The sequence below is a fragment of the Desmodus rotundus genome, chromosome 7 (genome assembly GCF_022682495.2).
Source record: "Desmodus rotundus isolate HL8 chromosome 7, HLdesRot8A.1, whole genome shotgun sequence".
Lineage (NCBI taxonomy): Eukaryota > Metazoa > Chordata > Mammalia > Chiroptera > Phyllostomidae > Desmodus > Desmodus rotundus.
The window spans coordinates 19,322,409-19,349,921 of NC_071393.1; the positions used below are offsets into that span (position 1 = coordinate 19,322,409).

The 27,513-nt window shown below is 40.3% G+C and overlaps 1 protein-coding gene across 1 annotated transcript in view; it reads left to right on the forward strand.

Annotated features, from left to right (window-relative positions):
- Positions 1–2,245: 2,245 nt before the first annotated feature.
- Positions 2,246–27,513, forward strand: part of MAPK1 (mitogen-activated protein kinase 1) — a 75,458-nt gene continuing 50,190 nt past the window's right edge. Inside the window, exon 1 of the mRNA XM_053927713.1 lies at positions 2,246–2,601. Within this exon, the coding sequence (XP_053783688.1) occupies positions 2,483–2,601 (119 nt within the window). The 5' untranslated portion in view covers positions 2,246–2,482. The remainder of the gene's footprint in view (positions 2,602–27,513) is intronic.

The following is a 27,513-nucleotide window of genomic DNA, read 5'->3' on the forward strand; positions in this document are numbered from 1 at the left end:
GTTCAGGAGCGTGATTCTGAGCAATGATTAAAAATCTGGGAAGAATTAAGGCATTGGAGGGAATGAAACCATTTGAGATTACAACCTCACCCCTCAGAGTTCTGTCTTGTTCTATATTCCTTTGGGCATTTAATTATGACAGAGGAGGAATCTGAAAAAAAGTTTTTAGCCTTATAATTTTTTTCTGATTGGATGTTAGTGTTTTTTCTTTATCCCTGAAATTTAAGAATTTTTCTAGATTATGTCTTGGTCTGTAATTATTAATTTTTCTGGATCCCAGTGAACTCACTCAATTTTCCACCTACACCTCAGATCTTTTTAGACCCAAGGAAAGTTTTCTTTTTATTATAATTTTAATTATAGCCTCTGATTGATTAACTCTATCTCCTTTGGGGGATGCCTATAGTTTCAATCTCCACGATGTTCTCCTGTCCATTTTCTCCTCTCTTAAAGAATTTCGTCACTCAATTGTCTATCTTCCGTATTGCTGACTTGCTCTTCTTGTCAAATCTGCATTTTACCACTTTGATCAATGAATTTTACTTTGGTTATTGTGGTTTTCATTTCATAGTACTCTCCATTTACCTTGGCCTGTTTTTAAAAGACGCAATGTCCTCTTATAACCAAGAATAAGAATTAGGTGTTTTCTAAAACCGGATTCTGCTTCATGGACTAAATATATTTCAAAGGAGTAATTTTTGGCTCTAGCACTTTCTTTTCTCATGTGCCACTTGTTTTTCCCACAGGGCTTTTTAAAAAGTTGTTTATTCGTCTTTGAGATTGACTGGTAGATCTCTGCAGATGTCTGCAGGTCCAGAGTTGACTGCTTTCGAGCTCACAGTGTTGCGCAATCAGGATGCAGGGTGTTCCATTCTCACTCCCGTCTAAAGATGGCGTGTGAAATGGCTCAGAAGCAGTGGCTGGATCAGCTCTGTCTCATGTTAGCACTCACCTGCTTCAGTCCAATTTTTATTTTTCAACTTCTGTTTATTTGTGACCATTTCTGACCCTCAGTGTGTATTTCTCGTTTTCTCTAGATCTTGATTCTTGATGCTTTGGTTGAGGATTTCCATTTTTTTTTAAATTTCATTTATTTACTTTTAGAGAGAGGGGAAGGGAGGAAGAAAGAGAAGGGGAGAAACATCAATGTGCGAGAGATGCATGGATCAGTTGCCCCTCACACGCCCCCAGCTGGGGACCTAGCATGCAACCCAGGCATGTGCCCTGACTGGGAATCGAACCAGCAAACTTTCGGTTCACAGGCCAGCGCTCAATCCACTGAGCCACACCACCAGCCAGGGCACCATCTTAGTGTTTATATGTCAGTATGTCCTCTAAGTTTCTATCCATCTGTATCACTGTAGGTTTCCGTCTCTGAATCCCAGTGTATTTCTCTAGTGCCTCAACCTACTTGAGCACGTTTTCAAACAAGGTGGATTGGTTGTAATGATTGATGAGACGCTTTAGGAACTTCTTGTTTAGTATCAATTAGCCTGTGGTAACACTGGTCTCCTTATACCCCTTTCACTTGAGGGCCCAGAGACTTTCCGAAATGTTGGGGGCTTACTGTACTCCCTAACCTTTTACTCAGCTTTATATTTCTTCGAGGTACTTATCACAACTTGAGCATTACACATATTGATTTGTCCATCTCCTCCCTGTATAAAGCAACTTCTAGGAGGTGTATGTCCAGGAACTTGGTAGGTGCTCAACACACTTGTTGAACCTCTGTCTGATTGGAGGATCCCCCCCACCTTTTGTGTTTCACACTTTCTCAGTATGTAAATGTTTTTCTCGGTCACGGTCAGGCCTTTTGGTTTTAGCTCTGCTGTCAGGAGCTCTTAAGTTTGTGTGGTGAGCCACAGGCTCTCCAGACCTGCCCCAGGTCCGCAGCTCCTGTGCGGAGCTTCGCCGTCCCTCACGCGCTGTACCGGCTCGCTCTCTGGCTCAGTCATGACCACACTCCGGGAACTTCCCTGCCCCCGGCCGTCCCTCGGCATCAGTCCTGGCGGTTCTTTCCCGACGCCTAGGAGACCTCCCGCGTCTCAACAGCCACCCTCGAGCAGACTCCGCCGCCAACACACGTGACCATGTAGGGCGGTGCCGGTGCCGCCCCAGCGGCCCAGCTCCGCCCAGAGTTCTCCGCTTCCGCCGACCAACATGGCCACGCCCCAAAGTCGCGGAGAACCAATCCGCAAGCACGTTTCTTGGCCCCGCCCAATCGCCCTCCTCAGCGTGCGCCCCTCCCTCCGCCCGCCGGCCCGCCCGTCAGTCAGGCAGGCAGGCAGGCAGTCGGTCCGAGCAGCCCTTGGTCTCTGCAGCATTCCTGAGCGAGCCCCCTCTGCTCCTTCTCGGTCGGCGGCGGCGGCTGCACCGGCGGCGGCGCGGTCCCTTCGGGAGGCGCGGCGTGGGCCGAGGGACGGCCGCGGAGCGTCAAGCCCAGCGCGGCGGAGGCGGAGGCGGCAGCGGCCCGGCAGCCAACATGGCGGCGGCGGCGGCGGCGGGCGCGGGCCCGGAGATGGTCCGCGGGCAGGTGTTCGACGTGGGGCCGCGCTACACCAACCTCTCTTACATTGGCGAGGGCGCCTACGGCATGGTGTGGTGAGTGTCCACATCCGCCCACACCACCACTCGGGGCCGCAGCGGACGCGGCTGCGGCCTCGTCCGCGCCTGGGCCTCCCGCGCCACCGCGCCCCCGACCCCGAGCTGCGTCGCGGTCCGCGCCCTGGGGCTTCGGGCGGTGCCTTGGGGTCAGTGGAGGTTTGAGTGTTGCTCGCGGCGGTTCGCCAGCCGGCCCTCGCTCGGCTCTGAGAAGGGCGCCGGGGGGCGGAGGCCAGGACCTCGGCTCCTACGAACTCTGTTGCAATCGCGGATTTTAGATCCAGGATCTCAGGAAGGGAACGGGACCCAACCCCAAACTTCCAGTTTGCCAACCTAGTGGTCTTCTTTTTGACATCCCGATTGTAAAGCCGGAAATTCCGCCAGATGCTCGTCTGTTTGCCTCGCCTTGTGTGCAGAACATCGAAATGATAATCTGTTTTCTTGTTTGCCTGTGTTTTCTGTGAACGGCTTTCATTAAATATCTTCAGTGGTGCTAATGGTGCTCTCCTGCGCATGCTTTCTAAAAAGCATTAGTGGCACCAGGGTTGGTTGTGGAATATTTCAATGTTGAAGTTTTTAAATGGATTTTAATATCCTACTGTTGTCGTTTCGGGAAAAATAAGTCAGCATCGCTCTCTTGACTTATTAAAGAGTCATTTGGAGTTGGGCCTAATATGACTCTTTTTCTTTACCCCCAAGTGAGCTTTCTTACCAGCATAAACGCATCCCCACGTTATAGCACAATTACCGTGGACTTTTACTGGTAACGTTTTAATGGCAAATATACATGCAGCCTTAATGGAGTTCTTGCAGAGTCATATGCAGGCTCCCTCATCTTAATCCAGATCCCTCAGAAAGGGTGGAATAAGGGTGACGGTGTTGTTTTTGATAGAACCAACTAACTGTGGTGTTTTATGCTGATGAAGGCTTGTGGAAGTGTAGACTCCCTGTCACCTAAGACTTCTTGTGACTGTGTGTTGTGTTGAAGAAAGGAAGCAAGCTAATGTTTATTGAACATTTCATGGCACGTACCAGACATCATTTTATTGGAACAGCCACCTCAAAGGAGGGAAAGGTGGTAATATTCCTCTTTCAGGTGAGAAAGTATTTCCATGTGAAGCCAGTTCTTAAGGTCGTACAACCAAAGAATCAGACTTGAAATTATAGACTGAGATCCTGTTTCAAATGTTGCAGCTCTTCCCATTGTACCCTGGTATCCTTAAGTAGTATTACTAATAATTTTAGAATTTTAGCATATTTTACTATTATAAGCAACTCTATTTCATTCACATTTGAATGATCATAATTTTAGAAATGTCACAGAGGGCATGTTTTACCAAGTATGTTAGCTAGACAGATTAGTTAAGTAGAACCAGTGACTCTTTGGTCCACAGGCCAGCACTCAATCTACTGAGCCTTACCAGCCAGGGCTAAAATTCTTTTTTAAAAATAAATGTTAACTTTTTTATTTTTATTTTTTATTTGTTTATCTTTAGAGAGAGGGGATGGGAGGGAGAAAGAGAGGGAGAGAAACATCAGTGTGTGGTTGCCTCCCGCACATCCTCAAGTGGGGACCTGGCCCACAACCCAGGCATGTGCCCTGGCGGGGAACCGAACCAGCGACCCTCTGGTTTGCAGGCCAGCACTCAATCCACTGAGCCATACCAGCCAGGGCTAAAATTCTTATATTAAAAAAAAAAGTTTTAATTCAATATTGAATATTCTCATTCTCTTCAGGAGCAAAATTCTTCACAGTATACAACTGTGGAAATTGACATGAACTCAGAGGCTTAGGAGCCAAAAGGGAAATTAAATTAGGTCAGGCGTACAAGAAATAAGGCACTAGAAAGTAACAAAGTACTGCCTGCAGCATCACTTCTCTGTCGTAGATCTGATTGCTGTTGCACCTGCTGGTAAGTATGCCACTAAACGTCTCGTTATGAGAGGCTCAGAACTGCCCATCATGCCTTTTGGCCCCTTTTTAAAAAATCAGTTTCTAAAATAAGGGCTGAAAAAAAATCTTTAGAACTTTTTTTTTTTTTTTAAAGAGAAAGGAAAGGGGAGAGAAACATCGATTTGTTGTTTCACTTATTTATGCATTCACTGGTTGATTCTTGAATGTTCCCTAACTGGGGATTGAACCTTCAACCTTGGTGTATCAGAACAGTACTGTAACCGACTGACCTCTGTGGCCAGGCCTAAGTTCAGGACATTTTAATTGAAAGGGTTATTCTCCCTGCCCTGCCCCCCAATCTAATCAGATTTTTACTAGTCTGAAAATCACTTAGGTCTATTAACTATTTCTCTCACTGCTGTAGAGACTTCTAAGTCTCTATCAGGTGAAATGCCAAGTCCTATTTCTGTAATTTTCCTTTGCTAAGTAAAATACAAATATGAATAAAATTGAATTAAAATCCTGCGTCCAGATTGTAGCTTTTTACCTTTAGGTTGATGATAGACACTAGTAAGACTTTAATCTGTGTTGCACATTATTAGCATTTAATAGGTGTTGATTAACAGTGCTGAGGTTATGGAGGGCTTCTTGATTGAAATGTTAATACTTAAATAGCGATTTTTTTTTTTTAAAGTAATGGTTCCAGAAAGTTTTAAGGATTTTCAAGCAATTAAATAACAATAAATAAATTTAAAAAAAAAAAAAAAATTTCCTGAATCAGTTTTTTAGGAATTTTACCTTTTCTGTGCAGAGCTCTTTCCTAATCGTTATGTGGAGAATACAAAGATGAAGAGTGAATGGAGTTTGAATTGGGCCTTTAAGAGTGGGTGTGGTTTTGATAGATAATAGGCACAAGCAACCGTGTGAGCAGTGGAATCTAATCCTGGATGACTACTAAGGTGGCAAATTGTAGAGGACTCCAAAGGCAAAACTGAGTTTGTATATTTAAGCAATGGAGAAGCATCAGTGTTTTTGAAAAGGGTCAGTCACATCGTCAATTTCAGAGGAAAATGAACAGTGGTGGAAATAATAAGAAAAAAACTGAGGTGGGGGAATCAGTTAGGGTATTGTAACTATCTAGAGGTGAAATAGTGTAATGCCTTGGAAGATAGCGATCCTTCCAAGATGGAGATGAGCGATCTTATAAAAATTGAAAGAGTAACGGGCTCTTTTTAGAAGAGTGGTAGAAAGACTTAATCATGGCAAGTATGGGAAGAAACACATGATGATGAGATCTTTAAGAGTCTGAGAGAGGTGGGATTTGGATTTGAGAGGGATTTCTAAGACAAATGGTGATTAACTGAGTTTGGGCATAGTTGTTAATTCCACCCCTTCGAGCCTGGGAGTTGGGGGCCAGAGGGGCGCGGGATGGTGGTGCTATTATCCCAGAAGGAATAGCATAGGTAGAGCAGGTTTGTTAAGAAATAATGAGCTGTGGTTTGGGTTAAGTTTGTGGTGCCTGTTGGCTATTTAGGCGATATCCATAAGGCATCTTGAAATTTGTAACAGGGAAGCAGAACCTGAAGATGAAAATTTGTATAAAATTTAGTCTTGTGTGGATGGGCACAGATTCTTACTTGAGGTCATCGGTTAGGTGAAATTGCGTGCAGATGTTGGGTATGTTCATCTGTCTAGTAAACAATCCGTAGCATTCAGTAGATTTTCAGAGGGGTCCATTATCCCTGAAAGGTTAAGAGCCAGTGAGGTAGAATAGAAAGACTGAGGAGGTAACTCCAGTAAACACTTTAAGAGGAGGTAGGCAAAAGAGGAGGAACCTGAGGACTGGTAAGATGTATGAGAATCAGGAAAAAAAGAAAGGATATGAGAAGAAAAATTGAAGCTGTATTTTTGACCATCTAATTAAGATAAGAAAGACCTACTTTGGGTAAGTTAAATTTGAAACACTTTCTGAATATGACTGAGAGGTTATAGGGTCATCTCCATGGAGAGACTAACAAGCCTTGAGAGTGGACAAGATGAAGAAAAATGTGAGAATGGAGCCTGAGGGCAAGTTACAGGAGAGGACAGAGGAAGTGTGGTCAGAGAGACCAGAGAACCCTGAGTGCCTGTTATCAAAGGAGCCAAGGAAGATCGGGGTCACGGGGATTGGTATTGGATACGCATATAGGACAAACAAAGCAGCCTGAGGACAAAGCTGTTGGATTTGTTGACTTTCACCTCTCCCCTCAAAAACAGACGGTTCCAACCAGAATTTCATTGTGGTCACATTCCTGATGGTATTGGGTTGGCCAAAAAGTTGTTACATTTTTTTCCGTATGGTGCTTAGTTGTGCTTGGTTGTCTTTAACATCGTTCAAAACAATTTTGTTAGATTGTGTTGTGACAGTTTTTATATCAGTGTGCATTTATTTATTTATTTTTAAAAAGAGTTTATTTATTTATTTTTAAAGAGGGGGGAAGGGAGGGAGAAAGCAAGGGAGAGAAACATCAATGTGTGGTTGCCTCTCTTGTGCCCCCTACTGGGGACCAGGCCTGCAACCCAGGCATGTGCCCTAACTGGGAATTGAACAAGTGACTCTTTGCTTTACAGTCCACCCAGGACTGAGCCACACCAGCCAGGGCTATCAGTGTGCATTTAAAAAAAACTTACTAAAATTGGTGATTTTTTTGTGCAGCCATTTTAATATTGAAGATGGAAGATAGGCAACATTTTCAGCGTAGTATGCTTTATTATTTAAAGAAACGTAAAAAGGCAAGTGGAACACGAAAAAAGATTTGTGCAGTGTATGGAGAAGGTGCTGTGGCTGATTTAATGAGTCAAAAGTGGTTTGTGAAGTTTCTTGGTACTATTGACATTTTGGCCAAATAATTCTTTGCTTTGGGGCTATCTTACGCATTGGAAGATGTTTAGCAGTACCCCTAGCCTCTACCCACTAGACGCCAATAAAGGGAAATAGCCAACATACTCAAAATGTCCAAATCAGTAAAGTTATTGGTGAAAATGAAAAATGTGTCTTTTATTTTATGGGAAAAACTAAACGGACTTTTTGGCCAGTCTAATACAATATCCTCTTCCAGTAAGGTTTTTGTGATTATGACAAAGTAGTAGAACTACCATTTAGTCAGCACTTTCTGTTGTTGTTGGTTTGGGTTTTTTTTTTTTTTTAAGATTTTGTTTATTTTTAGAGAGAGGGAAGGGAGGGAGAAAGAGAGGGAAACATCGATGTGAGAGAGAAACACTGATTCGTTGCCTCTTGACCAGAGACCGGATCCACAACCCAGGCACGTGTCCTGACCGTGAATGGAACTGGTGACCTTTCACTTTGTGGGGTGGCGCCCAGCCACTGAGCCACACAGGTCAGGGCTGTTGTTTTGTTTTTTTAAATATACATTAGTTAATCAGTTAATCCTCATAACCACACTGCAAAGGTGGTTACTTTGTAAGTGAGGAAATGGGACACTGAAAGGTTAACTTGCCCAAGGACACCCAGTTAGGAACTGATACATCATTGCAGTCCTTCAGGTACCTAAGTGACACTCAACCAAAGATCAGAGTTGCAAAGATACACGCTTTCAATAACAGTATAGCTATTGTCTGCTTTTGCTTGTATCGCATTTTAGTCTTTTTAAAAACCTTTCATGCAAGGTCATTCACTCAAAACATTTATCGAGTACCTTTTTATGTGCCAGGATTCACACGGTCCCTGCCCTTTAGTAGCTCGTACTCCAGACCGTGGGGCGGAGTTGGGCAGTAACACAGACTATACCAGAAGGTACACAGAAGCCATAAAGAAGGAATGTGTGAAGTTCTGTGACAGAAAAAGACGGCCTGTGTGGCATGGGGCTGTCTTCATATGGCTTCACAGACTTGAGCTGGGTGTTGATGTATTATTACTAGGAGTTTGCTTTGAGAAGTGCATTCTAGGTAGAGGAAATGTACATGCAAAGGCCTAGAAGTTTGACAACAGCACACCAGGGAAGGAAAACCACAAGTTGTTTGGGATGGCAGGAATATAGGGTGCCTGAGGGTTCCTATGTAGGGCAGGCTCTGGGTTCTAACTCTATGGCCCATAGGATCTAGGGAGTGGTGTGGAAAGGTGGGGGTCTACGTGAGATATTCTGTGACCAACAATCATTTGTCACAGGCCTGCCTTGCTTTAGGTGTCATGGTGTGAAATTCATTTTCATCCTCATCTTTCAGGTATTTTTTTCACTTTACAGGTAAGGAAACCAGGTCTTTAGTAACTTGTCCAAGATCCATAGCCGATAAATACATAGCAGAACTGAAATTTGTTTAGGTCCTCAAATGTGTAACTTTTTTTCTTTAGCTAGTATAGGTTTTTCTCTGTTATACCAAATTATCTGGAAACATGCTTCCTACATACAGCCTTTGTTCCTCCATTGGCACCAAATTATAAAATGATGATCGTCATAGTTGACTTGAGCCTGTTGAGGGGGAAGAAGGAAAAACTGGATAACTGGAAGGGCTGTTAAATCAAAGCAACTTAGTTTTTTATCAGGAGGGTAGTGTTGATTTCTTCTCACTCTTCCTACTTGCCTCTACTAGTTTTTTTATTTTCATTCATTTACTAACATCATTAAGCATGTACCTGATTTATGTGCTAGGTGGTAGGATCAAAGTGGCGAACGCAAGTGGGTTTTACTCTGGTACTTACAGTCCAACAGGAAAACAGTAACATTTACTGACTGTGATGAGGTACAGAGAGTGCTACCGGAGAATGTAGAAGGTAGACTAAGGTAGTTTGAGGAATAGTCTGGGAGGATTTCCTGGAGGAAGTTGTTTTAAGCTGGGACCTGGAAATGCTGGAGTGTTTCAGGCACTACCTTGTAGATATTGAGTGTGATGAAGATCCAGGGGTCTTTCTCATGGTACTGAAGGAAAAGGAAGTGTAGTTAAAGCTTCAGGTAAGATGCAACCAGGAACTAGAAAATAGATCAAGGCACGTACCCCTCTTTCTCTTTACATTTACAAAATCTTCCTGTACCCTGTATCTCTGCACAACTGGTGGGTTTTGTTTGTTGGTTTTTGTTGGTTGGTTTTTTGCTACTTCTCCATGTACTTATCATAAGAGAGCTGACCTAAGCTTCCCATAGTATGTTTTTAGTTTTCTGAATCCGATGCCTAGGGGGAGAGAGTCTGATCCAGCTTGGGATAGTGTCCACTTCCAGTCAACTGAGGCCCAGAGTAGGGTCATTTGATAAGACTGGACATTTCTGAGGCATGAGCCATGGAGGTTGGGTGGTTCAGAAGATGTCTCCTGTTGATTACTGGCTTGACAGGTTAAAGTTCTTGGTGCTGCTTCCCCTGCTTTTCTCCAGCCTGGAGCCATTCCCTGCCGTTGGAACCTGTAGGGAAGTGGAGAAGAGAGTGAGTAATTAAGGCAGGAGGAGGGCTTTCGGCTGCTTTTAGGGCTCTTCTGCCTTCCTGTCTCTGGCAACATGGGGGTGGCATCTTTAAATTTTATTTTATATGTATATACATATATAACGTGATATATATAGAGAGAGACATATATATATGAGTTATGCAACCTAACAATAAGTGCTTAAGACGTCACCACCCAGCGAGTGACTTCTTGACTAGATTGACTGACACCAGCATTCTGAAGCCTGGCCACAGTCCTTACCCCGGAGTTCTGTCTTCTTTCTTGGAATCTGTGTAGTGGAGTGGGTGTAAGCATGGGCTTTGACTGTATATATGTGACTCGAACCTTGTTTTCCTCACCTGTAGTAAGGCGATAGTGATACACACCTCAGTGTTGTGAGGATTCAGTGAGACATGTAGGTGAAGTACGGACCACACAACCTCTGGTTAACGCTCTGTTGTTACTCCCTTGAAGTAAATGGGCTTGGCAAGACCTGGTCCTCAGTCTCTCAGAATATCCTCTTGGAGTGTAAAGTAGAACGTGCAGGAATAAAAATAATAGACTTTGGGTCACACAGGTTGTGTGTAGAGTTCCGGTTGTGTGACCTTGGGCAGCTCACTTTCATTCTTCGATCTAACAGTCAGAGAGCATCTTCTGTGCCAGGCAGATAGAGAGAATATGAAGACAGCAGCTCCTGCCAATTTCAGGGTCCTACAATTTGCAGTTTGGACCTTAATTTGGATTAACAAATTATTTTTAAATGCTCGTTCCCCTTATAGGGTGAAGCCTCATTAACCCCTTTATACTAGACTGATTTTTTAAAAAATTAACCAAACAGCAAGCAAAGTGAGGTTGTCTGTGGCTTTCTACCTTTTATTTTAAAACAGCTATATGGACATACTATAAAATTTATAAAATTTTAAATGTTTGGTTCAATAATATTTTTAGTAAATTTACATAATTGTGCAACCATCACCACAATCCAGTTTTAGAATGTTTCCATCATTCCAAAAAGTTTCCTCTTGTCATTTGTAGTCACTCCCACTCCCACCCCCAGGCATCCCTGATCTGCTCTCTGTTTTGCCAGTTCTAGAAATTTCATGAAAATGGAATCATGCAAGATACAGGTGGTTGGGTTTTTTTTGTTTGTTTTTTTTTTTAATCTGGTGTTTTCTTCACTTAAAGTGTTTTGAGGTTCATCTGTGTCGTTGCTAGGGTTAGTAGCTTGTATCTTTTTGTCATCAAGTAGTGATTAATTTGGATGGCTATACCAGATTATGGGCATTTGGAATGTTTCCAGTTTCTTCTCTATTATTAATGGTGCTGCTATGAACATTCATTTGTAAGTTCTTTTGTGGACATAATGTTTTCATTTCTCTTGGATACTTGGGAGTGAAGTTGCTGGGTCATAAGTGATGTGTGTGTGTTTTAGAGGGGGTGGGGATGGTAAGATAATTTTACTTTTAACCGTAATAAAACTAGATTAATTTATTGAACAAATATAAATACCTTATGTACCGGCTACTGTTTCAGGCATTGAGAGTAGAGAGGTGAACAAACATGGTGCCTGCCCTAAGGAGGCTCATTTTTCAGTGAAGAGAAACTGTCACAGGTACTCAGTGTTTCGCTTGCTGGTAAGTGGTATGAAGAAAGTTAAAATGGCCCTGGCTGGTGTGGCTCAATGGATTGAGCGCTGGCCTGTGAACCAAAGGGTCGCTGGTTTGATTCCCAGTCAGGGCACATGCAAGAATCAATGAGTGAATGCGTGAATAAGTGGAACAGCAAATCGATGTTTCTCTCTCTTTCTCTCCTTCCCCCTCCCTCCGTCCCTCCCTCTCTCTAAAATTAATAAATTACAAAACCTGTTTTAAAATAGAACTGATTAAAAGTAATTCTGAAAAAAATAACTTGGTACAGTCTTATTTATAGAAGAAATAGTTTTAGCTGCACAGCTAAAGAAAATAAACAATATATTTACCCAATTAATATCTGAATTGCCACTGAACACAGGTCAGGCTTACACAGCAGAAAGTAAAACCTACAGAGTTTACCTTGGTCACAAAAATATGTCTTGAGTCAGTAACTAAGTTCAGGATACTGTTACTTATTGCTTTAATAGAAATGTGAAAATGTTTAGTTTGAGGGCTTATTGGAAAAATTTCTTCCTATTTTCAATCTAGCAATGCTGAATCTATCCTCAAATAAACCTATATTTCCCCATTAAATCATCTTTGTTTCCATGGTTGAAGCAGATGCCTTTTTTTCTCTTTTTTTGAGAATCAGTATAATCTTTTCCCATAAGTTAATTTTTACTGCAGGACAATATAGGTGTATAAAAATACTTGATGTTACCTTTCAGACCACTGAAAAACCAGTGAATAGTAATGCTAGATTAATCTAAGACTGTTACCAGGAACCCTCATCTCCTTATTGAGCCATTCTGCCTGTCATGTTTTGTTAATGTTTTGAAGAATCCTTTCAGGGCCACTCTGATCCCTTACTATTCAAGTGATAATAAAAGTGATATTCTTTAGGGGTGTTGTGAATTCTTTCTTTAGTCCAAAGGGAGACAGAAAGAAAAGACATTTGTGATTATCTGCCCACCCTGATACAACTGCTAGGGAGAGCCATTTACACGTATTTCCTGCTGCCAAGGAAGTGTAAGACAGAAATAGTCATAAGAAGGCCAAAGTTTTTAGAGACTTTAAGATTGCTTTTGGTTGCCCTGGCCCGTGTGGCTCAGTTGGTCAGAGTATCATCCTGTAAACCCAAAAGGTCTTGGGTTCGATTCCCTGCCAGGGCACATGACTTGGTCCCCAGTTGGGGGCTATATGGGAGGCAACCGATTGATGTTTCTCATGTGGATGTTTCTCTCCCTCTCCCCCTCCCTTCCCTTCTCTCTAAAATCAATAAGCATGTCCTCAGGTGAGGATTTAAAAAAATTAGATTAAATTTTTTTAAAAAAAATGCTTATCCCAGCAGGCCAAATGTGCCATTTAGGAACTGGTAAATGGCCCTGGCTGGTGTGGCTTAGTGGATTGAATGCCTCAGTGGATTGAGCGCCAGCCTGTGAACCAAAGGGTCATCAGTTTGATTCCCAGTCGGGGCACATCCCTGGGTGGTGGCCCAGGTCCCTGGCTGGAGGTGTGTGAGGAGGCAACCAGTGAATGTTTCTCACGTTGATGTTTCTCTCCCTCCCCTCCCTTCTCTCTAGAAATAAGTAAATTAAACATTTTTTTTTAAAAAGAACTGGTAAATGTTTGTCTAGTGCCTTAGAATGTAATGCTTACCTGTAAGTTGGAAAATGCTAGATTCTAGCTAGCATTGGGCTGAAGTGTATTTTATTTACTCAAGGAAGTATCCATCACTTCCTACTTTGGTTGTTTTAACATAAAAGAGTGAATTTTGTCAAATGTATTTTCTGCCTCCATGGAGGTGATTGTATGATTTTTATCTCTTTATCATTATTAATAGGAGGGTCATATTAATGGATTTCCTTACATTGAACTTCCTTTACATTCTTGGAATAAATTCTGCTTGGTTATGTTGTATTCTTTTTTATAATGTGCCGTTGGATTCTGTTTGAAGGGTTTGTGTTGATATACACAAGTGATGTTAGTTCGTAGTATATTTTTTCTCTGTAACCTTTGTCAGGTTTGGGGTTTACTGTTACACTTCATAAAGTGAATTTGGAAATTTTCTTCTTCTGTGTTCTGAGATAGCACTGGGACTACCCTGTCTTTAAGTGATAGAATTTCCCTGTGACACCATTGGCCTGGTGCTTTTTTATGTTTCCTTCCGTTTTGGTTTCTGTCTGATCTCTGCTGACATTCTCTTTCCCCTCCAGGTGATTCTCCACAACCACCACCTACTGTTTCTTTGAGAGCGTATTACCCATTGAGCATCTTCATGTGTTATTATCCTTACATGTGATGATTCTTAAACAGTGTAGTACTTAATGTTCCCTGGTTTTGAATTTTATGTAAGTGGAATCATACTGTAACTTATTCTTCAACTTTTTTACTCATTTTTTTGAGTATAGTTATACATTTTCACTGCTTTATAAATACCATGTATAAGTATAACACAATTTATCCATTCTAGTATTAATGGACATTGTATTGTTTCTTGTTATTACAGTGATTCTGAGAATCACTTCGACATCTCTCCTGATAATACAAGAGTTTGTTTAGACACATCCCTAGAAATAGAGTTGCTGGGTGGTAGGACACACGTGCATGTTCACTAGGTAGTGCCTTGTTGTTTCCTAAGTAGTTTTGCCAGTCCAGTTTTGTGCTATTATTCTTGTACACCTTTTGGTAAATTATTCCTTAGTGCCTTACATTTGTTTTTGCTGTTGTAATTTGAATCTGTTTGTAGCTGGTTTATGGAAATGCATTAGAGTTTTATTGATTTTTATGTCCCACAATCTAGCTAAAGTCTTATTCCATTATTTTGTGTTTAAATTCTTTTTGCACAAGCATATCATCTGAAAATTTTGACAATTTTATTTCTTTGCATTACTTAGATTTCTTCTATCTTAAGAGCAGTGGTGATAGTGAGCATCACTGACTCGTTAAAAGAAAAGCTCTAATTGAATGGAGGGGCTGTCAGTTTTAATGTAGTTTTCCTTATTAGGTTTTCTTTTTCAAGTTTTTTCAGAGTTGTCACAAAAAAAAAAAAAAGGAGCCACTTTAAAATGGAGCCGGAGCTGCCATGCCAGAGGAATTGCCTTGCGTTTTATGCCTCAAATCTTTGGAATGTTAAAACAGGTCAAAATAACCTTTGGACTGGGACTAAAGCAACCTTCTACCCTGAAAGAAAACTATTTGCAACGATAAGAAGAAAGTAGATATTATGACTCGTGGAAGGATGGATGACTTTGCAGACTGAAAATTAAAAACAAATGTTTAGAGTTAGCATCACTGCATTATCAGCACCATAGAAATGCCTTCTATTGATGTAATTGTTTCCCTTCCCTTTCTCATAAATAACCATTGCTTTTGTCTCCTAATTGGAACACTATTTGGGCTACTGCCTGAATCTATGCCTCGGAATAGCTGTTCTTATTGATCTCATAAATGCTTGTTGCCTTTCACTTCTTTTAAAGGGCCTTTTATTTTTAGGTTAGACAATTTTGTTTTTCTTTTTATCCTAAATGATTGTTGAATTTCCACAACTGCTTTTTTACCACATCTGTAGACTTTTTGTGCTTTTTCTCCTTTAATCTGTTACAAATTTTAAATTACAGCTGTATAATAATAAATTTTTCTAATACTGAAGCAGTTTTTCATTCCTCGATTAAGCCCAGCTTAGTCATGATGTGTTATCATTACATATTGCTGGAAATAATGCAAAGTGATAAAACTGTCATAATTTGGTTTGCTACTAACTAATCAGGGTTTTATCATCATGTTTATTAGTGAAATTAGCCTGGCCCTGGCTGATATGGCTCAGTGGATTGAGTGCCAGCCTGCGAATCGAAAGGTTGCTGGGTGATTCCTGGTCAGGGCACTTGACTGGGTTGTGGGCCAGGTTCCCAGTTGGGGGTGTCTGAATGGTAACCGATTGATGTTTCTCTCCTTCTCTTCCCTCTTTCTTGAAAAAATAAATGAAATCTTTAAATGAAATTGGCCTGTAATTCTTTCTTCATCGTGTTCTCCGGTTTTGGTATCAAAATTAGACCACTGTTATAAAATTAGTTGGGAAGTGTTTCTTCTTTTTCTCTCCTGTTTGTAGTTCTGTAAAATTAGAATGATTAATTCTTTGAAAGTTTGGTAGAACTTGCCTGTAAAGCAGTCTGGACCTGGGTAGTTTTATGTTTTGCTTCGTTTTGGTGTTTGTTTATATTGGGAACATGTTAAACTGCTGATTCAGATTCTTTTAAAAATGGTTATATGACTTTCCATTTTCTAATTCTTTTTGATAATTTATGTTTTTCTAGTAATTTGTTTCTTCTACATTTATTGGAGCATCATTTTCTTGCCCCTTTTATTTTGAAGTTTTCAGACGTGTAAACATATGTATTGTTTAATGTTAAATACATGTAATTATTGTACAAATTATAAAATAGAACATTGTCACAACCTTACAGATGTGCTTTTTGGCCTCTTCTCTCTTTTTTTAAAAGGTTTTATTTATTTACCTTTAGAGAGAGGAGAAGGGAGGTGGAGAGAGAGGGAGAGAAACACCAATGTGTGGCTGCCTCTCGCGCGCCTGACGTGGGGACCCAGCCCGAAACCCAGGCATGTGCCCCACCTGGGAATCAAACTGGTGACCCTTTGGTTTGCAGGCTGGCGCTCAATCCACTGAGCCACGCCAGCCAGGGCCCTCTCCTCTCTTTATTTTTTACTGTCATTGAATATAATATGCATACAGAAAAGTACATATCATAAGATTACAGCTTGATGAATTTTTGCAAACTAAGACACCCAGCGTCCAGATAAACAATCAGAACCCCAGCACCTCAGAGTCTCCCTTTGTACTCCCAGTCATCTTTCTCCAGAGGTAACCTCTACCCTGACATCTGATAGCACAGATTCATTTCGTTTTATACTTCACATAAATAGAACCATGTTTCTTCTCTTGTATTTGGCTTCTCTTACTCACCATCATGCTTGTGTGGTTGTGGATTGTTCCCTCTTACTGTGCTATTAGTATTTTATGGTGTGACTATACCACACATTATCCACCCTGCTGTTCATACACGTTTGGATTGTTCCCACTTTTGGACCATTATGAATGGCGCCACCATGAACATTCTAGTGCTTGTGTTTTGGAGAAGGTGTGCGCACATTCCTGTTGCGTATACAGGTGTGGTCAACAGTAGGTTTACAGTTATGAGTATATGGAACACAGTTTATTCTTGTTTTATTACTTACTAATTATTGTATCACTTCTTTCGACTACAACTGTAAATCTACTTTTACCCGCTCCGTATATGTAGGAGCAGAATGGCTGCATCATGGTATGCTTAGGTCCCACTTCAGGAGATGTTACCAAACAGTTTTCCAAAGTGGTTAAATCATTCACACCCAGTACCTGTGTAGAGTTCAGACTGCTTCATATTTGCAGCACTTGGTATTTTTCTATCTTCATTTTTAGCTATTCTGGTGGGTATGAATTGATATATACATTGTGGGTTTTGTTTACATTTCCCAGAAGTATTAAGGATTTTGCATATTTTTTTTCTATTAGGTATCTTTTATTAAGTAATGGGTATCATGTATAGATCCTGGACATGAGTGTATTTTTAGATTTATGTATTGGAAATATCTTCTCCATTCTGAGACTTGCCTTTTCATGCTCTTAATGGAATCTCTGATTTTATTTTATAGTTTCTATTTTATAATTTATTGACCTTCATCTTGTCATCTAGATTGGTGGTGTTAGAAGAAGGGATATTCATGGGAGGAAATCCCAGTAAAGGAAGGAGGAGGCTTTTAGCTGTATTGCATACACTTCTAGTGTCTCTGGAGCCGTTGTACATGTGGTGAGATTACAGTTGGGAAGCATAGAGTAGGTCCTTCTTCCCCCTGAGCTCAAGAGAAGAAAGTAAGGGTGTTGTAGAAAGTAAGGGTGCTGTAGAAAGATTCTGTGGAAACCATGCCAGACTGAATGGATGTGAGGGATTTTTTTGCCTGGTGGCCTTAACTTTGGAGTCAAGGAGGAGGTAAGATCAGGCGTCTGTCAAGAGTGCATTGCATGAAGGATCAGAGGCTTGGAAAGTTTGGAACAGCTGTTGTGTGCTTGGAAGTTAACTAGAGATGAATCAAAGGACTGCTCCTCTTCTTGTAAGTAAGGACTTTGTTTCCTGCTGTATCCCCACCACCTAGTACATATTTCACCCAGTAGGTGCTCAGCAAATATATTTGTTGGATCAGCCAAATATACTATCAGTACATTTGGCTGGCTAGCTCTGTGCTGTCTTCATAGTTTTCACCTTCTTGTCATATTTGTATTCACTTCCCTATAATATTTGAATACCTGAATGAAGGAAGAAATAAGTTCCACACATGTCTCATTTATCAATTTAAAAACTATTTAAAATCTCAGTTCTGGCACTAATAGCTGGGTGGCTTAGAGCATGTCATTTAACTTCCCAGAGTTTTTTGTGTGTTGTTTTTTTTTAAAGAAAGATTTTATTTATTTTCAGAGTGAAAGGGAGGGAGAAAGAGAAGGAGAGAAACATCAATGTGTGGTTTCTTCTCACATGCCCCCTTACCAGGGACCCGGCCGCAACCCAGGCATGTGCACTGACTGAGAATCGAACCAGCAATTCCTTGGTTCGTAGGCCTGCACTCAATCCACTGAGCTACACCAGCCGGGCAAAATTATTTTTAAATTGAGGTAAAATGTACATGACGTAAAAGTTAACGTCTTGACCATTTAAAAAAAAAATTATTGATTTTAGAGAAACATCGATTTGTTGTTCCACTTACTTGTGCATTCATTGGTTGCTTGTTGTATGTGCTGTGGCCAGAAATTGAACCCACAACCTTGGCATATCAGGATGACTCTCTAACCAGCTACCTGGCCATGACCTTTAACTATCTTTGAGTATACAGTTATGTAAAGTATATTCACGTTATTATACAGCAGACCTGTAGAACTTTTAATCCTGTAAAACTGAAACACTGTCTCCCTTAAACTCTCCATTCTCCCCTCCTCTCAGCCCCTGGCAACAACCATTTTACTTTCTATGTATTTGACCACTCTGAGCACCTCATATCAAATAAGTACAATGTCCTCAAGGTTCCTCCATGTTGTTGCAAATATAGGAATTCCTTCTTTGTGATAAGTGGACATTTGGATAGCTTCTACCTCTTGATTATTTTAAATAATGTTGTTATAAACATAGACACACAAATATCTCTTCAAGACCCTGCTTTCTTTTCTTTCTTTCTTTTTTTTTTTTTTTTTTTTAAGATTTTATTTCAGAGTGGGGAAGGGAGGGAGAAAAAGAGGGAAAGAAACATCAGTGTGTGGTTGCCTCTCCTGTGCCCCTTGTTGGGGACCTGGCCTGCAACCCAGGCATGTGCCCTGGCTGGGAATTACCCGCGATCCTTTGGTTCGCAGGCCTGTGCTCAATCCACTGAGCCACCCCAACCAGGGCCTCTTAGTGATTTCCGAATAGATAATCTTAACTCTTTCTGTGGACCTCTATCATTGTAGATTAATTCTTTTTATTTCTTTTTTTTTTTATGTTTTCCAGCTCTGATAGTTTCACCTGCATTGTCTTCTATTTAACTGCCTCATTTCTGTCACTATTTCATTGTAAATTATTATAATTGACATTCTGCTTGGCTTATTCTTTTTTTCTTTTTTTAATTCTGTTTTTGCTATTCACAGACGTCTTTTTTTGTTTTAAAGTCTTTTGTAATATGTATGGTCCTACAACATATGTTCTTGTCAGCATTCCCTTTACATATAACACTTTCAATGTTGTTAGTGAGCTCTGTTCCGTCTTTATCTCCATGCTTACAGGCTTGACTCTGTATGCTAAGCCTGCTTTTTTTCTCGTGGGCCTTAGTTACCACTCCCAGCTCCTCGGTTGCCCTTTAAAATTTGCTTGCTGTGTTCCTTCAGTTGAGTTTATCTTTGTTCTTTGTTTATAACATGTTTCTTTATTTTGTTGGGTTTTGAAAGAGGAGGCATTCTGTATCATTTCTCACTTAAAGTTTCCCAAAGTTCTGTTGAATAAGACTTTCTGGGCACATTCTTGTATAATGGAAAGAACACAGATTTCAGAGAAAAGACCAAGAGAGTTGATCCACGCCCTCTCATTGAGTGGCTTTGGCTAAATCACTTAGACTCTGTGGCAGGACGTGAACTCTTTTAAAAGTTTTATATAGTTTTGGTATTGTTAAAAATTAGCGTAATTTCTATATGTAGTAAAAATATAAGGAACATTAAAATAATGCATTTACAGCAATCAGTAGAAAATTGATAAAATTTTTTAAATGATAAAGTAAAATATGAGATTGACGGGGCTGAGGCCCTGGTAAAATTATTTCCTTCCAGGTAGCAATGATGATGTTTGCATTTGTGTTGGATTTATGATGTGAGTTTGCACATACGTATTCTTCCAGATAACCCTGTATGTGAGAGATAGTCTTTCCATTTTGCAGAGGAAGATGCTGAGGTTCAGCAAGATTAAGAGAATTGCCCAAGGTTATAAGCACAGAGTTGTGACAGTATGTAAGAACTTGAATTCAGATTTCAAGGACTTTGAGGATTAGAACTTTGTCACTTGACTCAAAATAAGCTTTAAGGTTATGATTTCATTATGTGTCATCCTATCACTTCAGTAGGTTTTCTGGAATGAGTAAAAGGCATGAATTTCAGCACTTGTCCTGGAAATCATGTAATTCTGAATGTGCTTTGTACTGGTCATTGTTGTGAGTTACTTGGGGCAGCCACTGTCTCTGGCAGTACTTCTCTGTCTAGGTGTCTGATTGTATTTGGTAACAGATTTATTTATTGCTCAAGGGTAAAAGTGAGGGGAAAAGAAAAGGAATTGATTTGAGATAAGATTTCCTCAGTAACTTGAGCCAAAAAAAATTTGAGTTATTTCACAAAAAATCACCATTCTGCTGGCCAGTATCCCACGGAATTCTTGTAGATCTCTGAAGTCCTTTGGAAACTTTTTGTGTACGCTGTCAGATAATTGTAACACAGAAACTCAGGCCATGACCTGTGGGATGAATTGGGAAGTCATCAAGAATCAAGGCAGTACCGCATTGTGCTCTCTGGAGCAGCAGACCCAGTTTCTGAAGCTGTGTCTGTTTCATATTCCTGTGCAAATTAACTGTGGGTATGTGGCCCATCCTAGCATTCTCAGCCCTCCAAACATTCCTGTACTAGCTTGGACCTTCGGGTGTCCTTGAGTCTCTGTCCCAGCTCCATGTTCTCTGAGAAGAGAAGCTTAATTGATTCAGCTCGGGCTTTGGGTGGGTGCTTGCTGTGCTGGGCGTTAATTCATCAGCCATGGTCAGGAGCAGTAGTCTCAAGGGGCACAGAGAAGGCGAAGGAGCAGATTTCTCTGAGTAAATGTGATGTAGACTGGACAGGTACCCACATGGTGCCTGTCACAGAAAGTCACCTGGGGAACTTTGCGAAAAGAGTTCCAGGGTCTGTTCCCCAGAGGTTTTGTTCATTCTATCGGTATGGAATAGAAACTGGGTGCTCACACTTTTTTTTTTTTAATTAATTTAATTTATTTTTAGAGAGAGGGGAAGGGAGGGAGAAAGAGGAGAGAAACATTAATGTGTGGTCACCTCTCATACGCCCCCAACCCAGACATGTGCCCTGACTGGGAATGGAACCAGCAACCCTTTGATATGCAGGCTGGTACTCAGTCCACTGAGCCACACCAGGCAGGGCTGGATGCCTAGACACTTTTAAAAGCTCCACAATGATTCTGATGCCTGCTCAGATTTGGAAGTTACTTTTCTCAAATACATGTAAATAAATCAATCTGTATCCACATAAGAAAATAATGGGGGGGAAAAAGAAAATAAGGGAAGGGTAAATAAGAAACTAATAAAATGCTTATGGGAGAGGGATGGATGAATACAGGGATGGGAGCAAGATACCTCTTTTGAAATATATTTTTTAGTCCTCTTAAAAATTTAAAGAAATGCTTTAGCCTAACAATTAGAAAACAACACCCTCATTTAAAAATAATTGAAGATAACTGAGGTGTGTCACCCTGTTTCTGTTACTAATTTTTGGTATTAATTGTTCGAATGTAATTCATTTTTCCTTATCAGCATAATTCTGTAGAAATCAACACTTGTAGGCCGGAGAGGAAGGGGATAGACTGCAAAGGGAAAGTGAAAATTTTGTGTTCTCTCTCTGTAGATTTTCTGTTCTTTCTGTAGGGAGAGCTCTTCTGCAGTAGACTTAAAACCACGAGATACACACCCAGGACAAAGTGCACTGTGAGGTTTAGAACAGTGATTCTCATTAGTCATACATTAGAATCACCTGGGGTCCTTGGGGGGGATCCCAGTGCCCAGACTGTATCCTAGACTGACTCAATGAATTTCTGGATGTGATTAGGCAATTTTTAAAAGCTTCACAGGTCATTCCAGTGTGTTGTAGCCAGGTACTTTAAGACTGGGCATATATATCCTGGGTCTTCTCAGATTTTCACTCACTAATTTAGGCAGGTATCCATGGATCATGTCTGAAAAAATTATTCTGGTATTTGCTGAATGATGATTTTTCTATTTTCCTCATTCCTTCCATATTTACTAATTGCAGTGCTTTTGTAAGAGAACTGCCCCCCTCCCCCATCTATTTATTCAGTTATTTATATCAGTACGAACTCATGGATAGTTGTTTTATTCTATAGGTATTTCAACTCCTTAACAGTTAAGGAGTAGTTACACTTATACAGTCCTAAAATTATATTCGGACCTTTGAAGGCAACCGCGAGGCTGATGTGTGACCCCTCATGAAAATGAGTTTGACACCCCTGAAATAGAGCTAGGAAAATAGATGTATGTATACCAACGCATGCTTACACACAGATCTGTATTTATTTCTGTATCTATCTGTGTATATGTTAAAACATGAGTTTATACTGATAATATCTTGATTCTGATCCAACACCATGTGGTTTATTTAGCCTTCCTTCCCTTTTTTTTTTTTTTTAAGATTTTATTTATTTATTTTTAGAGAGGGGGGAAAGGAGGGAGAAAGAGAGGGAGATACATGATGTGTGATAGATACAGCAATCAGTTGCCTCTCGCACGCCCCCACCAGAGGATCTGGCAGGCAACCCCAGTATATGCTCTGACTGGGAATCCAACCAGCAATCTTTTGGTCTGCAGGCTGGTGCTCAGTCCACTGAGCCACACTAGCCAGGGCTAGCCTTCTTCTTACTTATGATTCTGTTACCATCCTGGCTGTTATCTTCCATTTGTTTATATATTTATTCAGTCCTGTTCTGTATATAAAGTAGTTTCAGAATTGCTAACCAAATATCCTTGTGAGAAGCAAATTTACTAACTGTATTACAGCATGTATCTGTAGTTCTCTGTGATGTTAGCTTTACAGTATCCAGTTAAAATACTGTTTTGTTTTAATTTTTTAATTTATTTATTTTTAGAGAGGAGAAGGGAGAGAGAAAGAGAGGGAGAGAAACATCAATGTGTGGTTGCCTCTTGTGTGCCTCCCACTGGGGACCCAGCCTACAACCCAGGCAAGCGCCCCAGACTGAGAATTGAACTGGCAACCCTCGGGTTCGCAGAACAGCAAGCACTCAATCCACTAAAGCCACACCAGCCAGGGCAAAGTACTGTTTTCTAAAGTTACTTAGGCCGGTTATGTTACTCATTTGTTGTTAGGATCATTTGTTAGTGTTTGTGTTGCATTTTATAGTCTTCCCACATCCTGGTTGGGTTTAATTTTCATTTAATTTTGGGAGTATGTGATACATTGATATGAGCTATATACAAGGGGTACTCAGAGAAGTATCACTTGATCCTCATCCCTACCACCTTGTTCCCATTCTACCCTCAACCCCTTCACTACCTACTCCCTACAGGTAGCCAACTTCTTTAGTTTCTGTCGTTGTCTTTTCTAAATTTCTATTGTACATATAAGCAGATACATGTATATTTTCTTATTACCCCTTTTATTTGAAGAATAACAGTATAAATCTTGTATTTTGGAAGTCACTCCATAGTGGTTCTTAGAGATTTTTCTCATTTACTTTTACAGCTGCATAGTACTCCATCGTATGGATGTACTGTAGCTTATTCAGCCTCCCTCCAGTGTATGGGCATTTATGTTGTTTCCAGTATTTTGCAATTACAGATAATCCTACAGTGAATAACCTTGTACATATGTGTTTTCATGTTGGTGTTTTTCTTCAGAGTAGATTCCTAGGGGTGGGATTGCTGGATCAAAAGATAGGTACACAGATACATAATTGCATTGAGTATGGCCAAATTACCCTCTAGAAGGATTGCATAATATGCATTCCCACCAGCAGTATATGAGAGCTACTTGTATATGTTTTGAAACTTCACATACATGTGAATGATTCTCAGATTTTGTTCTTTTCCTTGCTTACTTCCTCTTCTGTAATGATGGTTTGCAAAAGAAAAAACTTTCACTGCAGAAACTTTTTAATGGGAAGAAGTAAAAATAGTTTTTCAGAGCTGACTGGAGATTTTTTCCTGGCATTTTAGAGTTATAATTATATGTTACATCTTTCTACTTCACCTAGTTTAGCATCTGTTATGTAATATCTCACCACCTGCTTAATTGTGCAGGCAGCTCTTCTGCGTTTAGGTAATAATGTGTGCCTCAAGTTTAACCATTTTCCTCATCTTATTAAGGGGTCATTTTCCACACGTCTGAGGCAGGTGTTTAGTATTTCTAACAATGAGGCAGTTCGTAAGAGACAAATTTCTTGACTACTTTACATTTCAGTAATGAGGACAGTCATCTGAGCCTCCCCCCTGACCTGTTTGCATACAGCTTCAAAGGGGTGCTGTGAAGTAACTCATCCTCTTTTCAGACTGTAGCTCCCTACCCTCCTGCCCTTTCTCCCCTGCACCTCCTGACTTAAGACCCTCACCTTTACGGTTTTCCCAGTGTGCTGATCCTGTCTGGCCTGGATTCTGTCTGATGACCTCAGAGCAGATTCTCACTTTCTCTTGATACCTCCACTCCTATTCTACAAGAACCCAACTTTATTTTGTCTAATCTTGCTCACAGCCTGACAATATATGCTGGAGAAAATCACTTAATTGTCATGATTGGCATCACTAAAAATACGTGGATACTAATTTCCTCTGGTGTTCAACATGATCTTTGTTACTTGTCCTCATTCAGGTCCCTTTCTTACCTCCCTTGTGTGTGGTTTGCCTTTACGTCTTCTGCCTTCAAACCTCCTTTCCCATACCTCCTTGACAGCACATATTTGCCTCTAGTTTCAGGGGAGACAGATTTCGGCTCATTTTGAGGAAGATGATCTATATATATAGCTTTGTGAAGCACATTTTCTGTATCATAGTCATTATGATTATTTTTTTTGTCATCACACTCTGCCTTCCTCAACTACTTTTCAGCTGTCCTTTCAGAATCTGGCTCAATTATGAACCTAACCTCGGTTCATCACCACCAAGAGAGCATGGCCAGTGAAGGGTCCATTGGCCCTTCTATGGTGTAGTGGCCGAGAACATGGGTTTCAGAGGTCAGCACACCTGGGTTTGAATCCTGGTTCTGTCAACTACTAGTTATGTAATCATAGACAAGTTAAGTGATTCCTCCCCTCTGTCTCAGTTTGTTCATCTATAAAACAGGGATTTATGGTTCATAGGGTTCTGGTGAAGACAGTATGTATGGATTTTTCTAAAGCTCTGTGCTAAGTGCTCAGTAAACTATGTCCTTAGGGTTAATGAGGTCCTTTCTCATTTTTTACTCTACTTCAGTTTCAGAGGCACATGGAGCTGGAGCTGCCTGTGCTGCTACCTTGAATACTTGGCATCAGTGGAGACTTGATGCTCTTAGTCTTTGTTGATTATCTGTAGCTGTTACCATAGCTCACTACTAGCCAGCCTGACCTGGACCTTTCCAAAATTCTTGCCCAGTGAAGATGAGAGGGAATAATTGAGGAGAAAGGAAATGTAGCAGAATGATCAAAAAGTGATTAACCCATCTCCTCCATCAAGGTCTCTCATGACAAGTTCAGAGCACAGTTGAATTACAGAGGTCACTTCTAAGTGAACTGCTTTGGATTTGAGAATTTCTGTGGCAGAGAATACTAACTCTGACTTTGTGCTACCCTAGCGTGCTTCAAATAAAACAAACTTTCTTGGTTGTGGGTTTTTAGGATAGTGATAGTCATAGTGCTAAGTCCTGATAATGAATCTTAGATCTAGTACAATAGACTAATTTTTCCTATTTGTAAGGAGATAAATGTTAAGTTTTTTATACTTAAAAAATAATAATTTGTATACTTCATTCCACCAAAAACTTTGTGGAACCTTTACTGAGTCACTCGCTCCAAGTCTTCATTTTTCTATGTTTGTATCTATGCATACATATTTGAACACATAACTAGGTGTGAGGGGTTTTTCCCATTCTCTTGTATAAATATTACATTTTATTTGTTTGTTTGTTTTATTTTGTACTTCTGATGTTTAGAAGAAGCCTGACACAGAATAACGAAGCCTCTTTTTTTGTAAGTTGGCCAGCACTATCCGAGCAGATGTGTAGGGTAGACCCAAGTTAGGACTAAAATTCATACCTCCTGATTTGAGGTCTGATGTTACTTCCCTTTTAGGATATCATGTGATAAATGTAATTAATAATAATAATAATAATAAATTAATAAAAATGGCTATACCACTTTTTTTTGGAAGGCCTAATGTCTTTCAGTCTTTATATCTGCTATTTCTGTACTCTTCGCAACCCTTGAGCTTTGCTTTTTTTTTTTTCTCTTTTTCCTCCCCCCCCTTTTTTCTTTTTTTGCTTCCCTCATTGTTGAGCCAAGCAAATGGTTGCTCAGAGATGGTAGATAACTCAGCAGTGTCTCAGCTAGTGAGGGATGAGGGCCAGAGCTGCAAATCCTCTGACTGCTGGGCCTGTTTTATCTCTGAAGAGGTTAAAGAATGCTTATGTAGATGAACTTGTTGAAGCTCTGCGGTGTCTGCACCTTTTCTAGAGAGGTTTTATGCACGTTATGACATCAGATGTTAAGCTACGATATTTATAGTTTGTTGGAGCATTCATTCTTAAAATACTTTAAAATTATGATGACTTTAGAGCTAAAATGACTTTAGACTAGCTTCTATTTGCTCACATAATTTTTCGCACCCTCTTAAAACCTTTGCACTGGCTTTCTTGGTTAGTAAATGACGAGAGAATCAAACTCAAGTAAGGAATGTATTTTCTTTTAAAGCAGTCATCTGTATTATCTACCTACTTATTTTTGGAACATTAATTTGGATCAGTCTAACTTACTTAGCATCTGAAGACAAGTTAATTTTTATCTGTGAAACGAAGTACTGTAGTTTTGTGTTCAGATAATTAAAGTTCACCCAAATGGGTAGCTTAGAGAACAGCTTAATAGCTTTCTCTAAAAATAACCCATTCACAGTTGATAGGTGGCATTTTAGTTGCTTAACACTGGGTACAGTATGTGGTGCTTGTGCATTTCTACTTTATTTAGACAGACTTTATTTTCCACAAATATTATTGAGTCTCTGCTATGAAATGACTAGGAATGAGAGGAGGTGGGGGGAGGGGGGGCAGGGGCTAGGGAGAAAATCTGAACATACCATAATTTTTATATTTATATCAGAGCCTTAGAAAATGACTGTGGATGGCTGGGCATTTATTCTAATAATACTGACATTGCTCAAAACCGATTTGGAACATTTCCCTTGCAATTGCCTCCGATATGAGCATACAGGGTGGGGCAAAAGTGGGTTCTTTGTATGGAAAATAATACAGTAATTAATAAATAATACTGTATGAATTGTAAAAGAAAATCAACCTCATAATTTTACAGCATAGCTTAGTTTTTTTAAGTCACCTTTTGAGGCATTGTTTATTATTTAATCTTTTAAACATTTTATTTATT